General features: G+C 36.4%; 1 protein-coding gene across 4 annotated transcripts in view; it reads right to left on the bottom strand.

Annotated features, from left to right (window-relative positions):
- Positions 1-283: 283 nt before the first annotated feature.
- GDA (guanine deaminase) overlaps positions 284-7277 on the bottom strand; it is a 101534-nt gene continuing 94540 nt past the window's right edge. For 3 of the 4 annotated variants that reach the window (XM_032164287.2, XM_032164288.2, XM_058445863.1), the window contains 3 exons: positions 7002-7132; positions 5066-5093; positions 284-4230 (listed from right to left, as the gene is read on the bottom strand). In XM_032164287.2, coding sequence (XP_032020178.1) covers positions 4160-4230; positions 5066-5093; positions 7002-7132 — 230 coding nt within the window. In that variant the 3' untranslated portion in view covers positions 284-4159. The remainder of the gene's footprint in view (positions 4231-5065; positions 5094-7001; positions 7133-7277) is intronic. The other variant, XM_032164289.2, reaches the window with a different exon arrangement.

The following is a 7277-nucleotide window of genomic DNA, read 5'->3' as shown; positions in this document are numbered from 1 at the left end:
CTCACTCTGGGTAATGTCTTAAAATATATAAAATATACACTATGCTGAAATCAAAAGCAATAGCAATCTGCTTCTAAAAGGCTGAACATTCGAGCTTAATTTTTAAAAGCTATGTATAGTGACTATCATAGGATGTTAGATACATGTTGGCTCACAGCTAAGTATTCTATTCTTTTTTTTAAATTCATGCTAAAAGAAGAAAAACCTTGTAAAATCAATTCCTCTTCCAGCAGATTGATAGAATTCACAACAAAACCAAACAGAGAGAACTCACAACAAAAAATAACGTAAACACAAAGTCTCATTTATTTTTGTCTGAAGCACATAGGAGCTCACTCAGCACAATAACAGTAAGCGAATCATACAAATATTGAGAAAAAATGTTCCTATGAATACATACATGTATATTCTTAAGAGTAGCGATCAGGAGTTTAACAACAAATGTAAAGTGGTTTTCTCTAAAGAATGCTTTCTGACAGGCTTTTGGGTTGGAAATGGACAGGTAAATCACTGTCACAGGTAAGCTAAGAATAACTTCTGTTACCCAAGTCATTTGAACCCTGTGGACTGTGAAAGCCCTCTTGGAGTTTACATTTAATTCCATCATTGGCCTGGTTGACTTCCACATTTCACTAAATTTGGACAAGATCCACAAAGCAACTCCTCAACTCTCAATTTTTCACACTCAGGGCTGTGGGAAGGAAAGGCAGTGAGACCAGGTGTGAACACATGCATGGAGACCAGTGTTAGGATTTTCTAACAGTATCCTTCTGTTTCTGCACTTCCAAAGTCATACCTAAACTGGCTAGTATATCTGAAATTGCTAACATCTCCTTGAAGCCATCCAAAAAATAAATTTCAAAAATTCTTAACAATCCATACAATTTAAAAACCATTTCAAGTCATTGCCTATAACATACTTCTTAGTTTACCTGTTAATAACTCACACCATTGCTTTTAAGCGTGTGAATGTTTCCAGCCATCATCATCAACTTTAAAAATGGACAACAATGAAAAGATGTCCAAGAGTCTCCAGAAGCATCCAAATTTTGGATCTCTCCCACGTATAGCACAAGGTAGAATTGATACAATGTGCCTTCCAGCTTGCCTTTAAAGCTCTCCATATGTCTAGTTCTGAGGTGAAAAGATTAAAAATAGGAAGAGCCTGGTAGGGAGTGAAGATTCAAAATGCATTGCTAGATCTCACACCGGTAATATTTCCTCTCTAAGATCTCAGCTGCAGTTGCCAATGGGGATATTGGAGGGTACACTTTAAAGTTGGCTAAGCATTACGGGGAGAGTTTCCCACCATTTCTTTCCCTTTAACCTGTAGAATTCTTTCTGAAGTAAAAAAGAGTTTTAATGGGGGCTCAATGCTCGCAGCATTAACTTAGAAAGACCCTTGGCATGAAGGGAGGCTGTTCCAAGATCTCCTCTTGGGGTCTGATAATTCAACGAGAGAAGCAGCCAAGAGAATAAATTAGGGAACAGTCTCCTTGGTCTGTTTAGGACAACCTTTCACATCCTAATCTTTTACTTCCCATGTTTCCCTCTCATTTGAAAATGAAATTTACCTTAGCTGATTAGCCTGCTTTTGTGTTTTTGTTGCAAAAATATTTTGTGAATTTATGATAGTCAATACTTTCAAATGGTTTTTACCTTTCAAAGTGTATTCTGTTGAAAATACCATGGAACGTTAAAGAAATGGTGGAGGGTGGGGTGAGGAGGCTGGTAAGTGAATTGTTTCTTTCCTGTCAGAGAGCAAGATATTCAAACAAAAAGTGACAAATAAGATTGGCTTGGAGAAGTGCCTCTCCACAATTCAGAAAGTCAACCTACATTAGGCAAAGGCAACATTTCAAAGTGCAGAAAATCTGGCCCCAGGTATAGCTAATGCCTGTGGTACAGAAAAAAAAGCATACATAACATTCAGGAACACCGCACTTGGAGAAATAAAACACATAAGTTATAAGTGATGCAGAGAGATCAAAGTACATATAAACATTTCAACACATCCTATTTTTACTAGGAAAGATATTCAGGTATTAACACACTATCAGAGCTAAATTTAAATGTTTAACAGGATGGTTGTATACGGCCATTCCTACTGCTTCTGATGCTACACTTATTTATATTTACTGCACATGAGTCCTAAGTCTACATGAAAACTGATGTTCAACATCAAAATGTACACCCTTAAAGAAGGTAAAAGTGTAGGATCTTGCAAACGCTAGAAGCAGCTACTGCCTGTAAGTGAATCTTACACATCTCATCTAAATTCCTAAGCCTACTCATTTGGTTAGGCACCATGTAATCAAGTTCCTTTGGCAGGGGTTGAGGGATAAAGCTGAAGATTCTTGCTAGCCCCGTAGAGAAATGGGGAGAAATTTGGCAAGGCATCTTTGACATGGCTCAGGAATTAGAAATATTGGAAATACAGACTAAGACTGGAAATTGGGTTTACTAAGCTACTTATCTCACAAAACAAACTCTGTTGTTTATTAAAAAAATAAAACTAAACTTTTGTTCCCTCTTTAGGTGACATGTATACATAATCAAACCTAAAAGTATTTCTATTAGGGAAAAAACTGGGCCAATTACTGCTAAATTAGCTAAGTATGTGAAAATAAAATTTATACTACAGGAGGGGGAACTGTGTTTTTTGTTCTGTAAATACGGAGTTAGCTATATTACATAAAGTTTTCTACTATAAGGTAATATTAAAGAGTCACCCCTAAGCTCTAGGAATGAGTGTTATAATATATTAAGAAAGTCTATTCCTTTTCCTTGCTCATTTATAGTATTTGTAACTAAATAAGAAAAATATAGAATTTAAATAACATTCACACCAATACTTAAAGATTTATCATAAGGTCATAATTTGGTTTTAATTCTAGGTTATGGAAGCATAAAAATATTCTTTGCTTTGTAATGTTCCTAGATGTCTAGTAAGAATTAAGTCCTATTAATGTAAATATTAAGTAGGACATTATATACTCTTCATTATCCTAAAATTCTAATATCCTAAAAATTATAAGGAGTTAAACAGAAAACTGGATAAAATTAGAAAATAGAGTGCTTTCAATACACAGGGTTTAAAGATTTTTAACAATATTTCTTTAGCAGGATTTGTCCTTCATTTTAAAGTTCTAGCAGACTGATATCTGAGTATGGAATTTCCAGAAACTACAACATATTGTTTGGGTGGAATAGGCCATGGCAATGGAACCTGTCGTGTTAGTATTGGCGGCTCCTGGATGCCAGCACTTGCCCCAGTTCACGAAGACTCCAGTCTACATAAATTCCATAAAGCATGGAATTTGTTTCTCTTCTAATAAAATGGAAGCAATAACATCTCACAGTTATAAGTTGATTTTAAAGTACACAAAAATACAACTATTTATGCCATGTAGTTACATGAATAATATTCCTAAGAGACTTTAAATCTTTAATACCCAACTTCTGTCAAACACTTTGAAGCACAAAACTATATTATGAAAGCATGTGGCATTCAATTTCTGACATTCATCCCCAAAGAAGGCAAAGCACAACACTAACACATCTCTGAAATGCAAATTCCATTAAGTGCAAATTTCTAAAACACAAGGTCAACCTAGAAACACGTTTTAAAATTCAACAAGTTCTCTTTTTAAATTAGTATGCTCGGTATATAATTTTCAAACACAATCTGAAGTGATTTTCTAACATTTGTTCTCAGTCTAACTTTTGCTCCCTCATAAAAATATACTCTCATTGGTCCATTTTCAGTCTTCTAATTTTTGCAATTATTAGCTCAAAATCTCTAACCTTTTAGGAACATCTTTTCTTTCCACATTTTCAAATATGATAAAGGCTTTGCTTAAGTCTTATCGTAGGAACACCACCAGTAATAGCATTCCCTTCTGTTTGAGCTTAAAGTAAGTCTGAGCAGCTCCAAAGGGAGACATTTTCATGAAATTTATGAACCCTCTCAACCAGAGTTGAGAATTAGTGCAACTTCCTTCGAACTATTTGTCAAGTGAATACTGTAACTAGACACAGAAAGGGATAGTCATCCCAAGAACAAGGTACTATTTTTTGACTTTCTAACTCCACCTGGGCACAAGGGAGATGCAGAACCACGCTAATCCCAGGAGAACTTCGTAGACGCCCGAGGGTCTTACACTGAGCTGGAAAACGGAACCACCTGCTTTCCGCCCACATAAACCTCCTCAATATTTCGATCATCTCCTGAAAGAAAAATCAAGGAATCATGTATAAAATCCTTTTGTGTCAATAAGTATCCTCCTTGCCATTGGGAGAGATTTTTTTAAAGATACTTCTAGGAGAGGAAATACTAAAAGCTGCTTTCCCCCCACCCTCAGATTGTTTATAATCTGAACAGGAAGATATGACCAGTAGAAAATGCCATAGCTAATTTGATGATTAGGGTCTGAATTCTGCACCAGAGGCAGAAATCATATAAAGTTGAATCAACCCCCTATAGCTGTCCTTTCTCAGCTGAAGTGGTTGGTTTACATTTTGCCCCCACTGAGAAAGAAATACCACTCTTTATGCTCCAGAATCAGCTCCACAAGAAGTAACGCATGTATCTTTCCATCTTGCGTTCACTCAGTCCTGGGCTTACTGAACAGAATGGGAGGCAGTGTAGAATCTTCTGCATTACTGTTTCTCCCTCTCTCAGTGAATGGAATTGAATGTGAGTACATCACCAGCACGTGTGGTGAGACTCTACTATATATTTGTCACAAAAACATGGTAGGGCAGAATGTCAGATACCGAATGTACGAGGGGGTTGAACATGAAGATCTCTTCACCTTTGGCCTTCCATTCTTCAGCTTAGAATTTATGACTAGAGGGAGTCATGTGCATTTCAAATAGAACCTTTAAATAATGTGCCACCAATGGGCTTGATGCTTCAGAATGTTAAAAAAATAATGAATCAAAGCAAATTATCATACAAAGAGTTTAATATATGGTAGGATAAATACATAGAGCCATACCCAAGAAAAAGACAGGGAAAGGTTTTATTTAATATTTAGCATAGAGACATACATCTACCTACCTAGATAGAGGAACTTCTGGATAACAGCCTAAAATGGAAAATAAAAGTAATAAGAAAGACTAATTTGTGCATTTAGAAAAGTAAATTCACAGCTGATAGTGGTTGACAAAGCCCAGAAATACAAATTTATTTCTCAATGGCAAAATCTACTGCTATTAATTAAAAAAGAAGTGGCTATGTGCTTTATAAAAACCTCCCAGAACAAAAAATAACCCACTGGCAATTAACAGAAGTTTACCTATTGCGTGAAAGTTCTGGGTATGTAACTTTTCAGTCATCAGAGAAAAGGTATTATATAAATTAAAGAAATTAACCTAGTAAAATAATTCAAATATTTCAAGAGGGGTATGATGTAAGACAAGCTCGTCCAACCTGCCTTATTTTGTTGTTGTTGTTCTGTTTTGTTTTAGGCTTTTAGCAGCCTGAAGCCATGGTTTTTAGTTTCTGTCTCTACTGATAAGCAGAAAAGAGGGATGAGGGAGGGGGCGTTACTGGCACAACCCGAAACAGAAACAAAGAACTCCCTTGGACAGCCCTGATGTAAGAAAAATGACTAGGACTATTCCCTAGAGCCCTATTCTTAGAAATTTACTCTAATCAGAGAGTAAAAGAATAAACAATATGAAAATAATGATGGGGTCAGGACACGCTACCCTCAGATCAAACACAGGAAGGTCACTCTGACCCTCCCCTTATCCCTCACCCCAATGCAGGTCATAAGACCATCATGTAAGGGGTGCCCTCCCTATACCTGATCTCTGAAGATAAAGGATCACAGAGAGAATTTGAATGAGCAGACCTTGCTAAGTTCCCTCTAGCTTATTACCACTGGATCACACTCTTTGTCCTATCACATTTCTCTACAACTCTCCACTGTTCATCAAACCTAGCATAAAAATACCCAAGTTTACCTGTTTCTTTGGATCTTCACTTCCTTATGAAGGCACCTGTGTCACATAAAATTTATATTAAATAGGCCGGGTACAGTGGCTCATGCCTGTAATCCCAACACTTTGGGAGGCCAAGGCAGGTGGATTACCTGAGGTCAAGAGTTCAAGACCAGCTTGGCCAACATGGTGAAACCCCATCTCTACCAAAAATACAAAAATTAGCTGGGTGTGGTGGTGGGCACCTGTAATCCCAGTTACTTGGGAGGCTGAGACAGGAGAGCTGCTTGAACCCAGCTCTCCTTTTAAAATCCTTTTAAAATCTTTAAAAGATTTGTGATATTTATTATCACAATTACTCTCATAAGTAGATCAATTTAGAAATGGCAATACTTAATTCTTTTTTTAGGAAGAACTCAATATCTTACAAGGAATTATTTTTCAGGTAAGATGAACTAGTTTATTTTATCCATAGAAAAACATCTTATAATAAGAGAAACAAAGTTCATTTTCTTATAAAATTAAAAACATTGACATAGCATAGTGCTCAAAAGCCTCGCCTCTGGTAGTCAGAAAGTCCCAGGTGTGAATCCAAACTCTGCCTACTAATCACTGGCTATGACTCTTTACGTAAATCACTTAGCCTCCCTTAAGCCTCACTGCCCCTATAAATTAACATGGCAATATTAATAGTATCTGCTCTCTTAGAGTTGCTCTGATGATCGAACAAAATTAGGTATGGAAGTGCCTAATCCCATGCCTACCCAGCACATAGTAAGTGTTCAATGAGTGCTAGTTACATTATGGCTGTTTGTAGCCAAATATATTCAAATATACAAACACATTCAAAATATAAAAGTTTTGTTAATACCATTATTCTTAACATTGTTGTCATAAAATTATAATAATTATCAAAGGGCTCTAGTGTCCTTTTTAAGATTTTCCTGCATTCCATTAAAATGTTTCGGTTTCTATTTCCTTTTCTACAGGGAAGCTATTATGACGACTTTATGAAATAAATGCCTTTTGATTAACTTTCTTTTACTTACCTCAGAAATATCACCAAAAAAGTCCCCATAAAACAGGTCAATGGGAGAGTCGGATGCTTTGGGGTTGATCAGGATGGCATCAAATTCCTTGCCCACTTCAAAGTTTCCAATCTCACCATCCAGCCCCAGAGCTATTGAGAACAAGTAAATAAACAGTCAGGATTGCAAGCCATCAGACCACACTAATGTCTCAGTTTGTAAGGACAGATTTTGCCAACATGTCGCTGAGAAAAAAAAAAATTAGTATCTTAACAGTGAGACAGAAAATCACTCTCA

The sequence above is a fragment of the Hylobates moloch genome, unplaced genomic scaffold, assembly GCF_009828535.3.
Source record: "Hylobates moloch isolate HMO894 unplaced genomic scaffold, HMol_V3 SCAFFOLD_10, whole genome shotgun sequence".
Classification (NCBI taxonomy): Eukaryota; Metazoa; Chordata; class Mammalia; order Primates; family Hylobatidae; genus Hylobates; species Hylobates moloch.
This window is presented reverse-complemented; position numbering and strand designations above follow the sequence as displayed.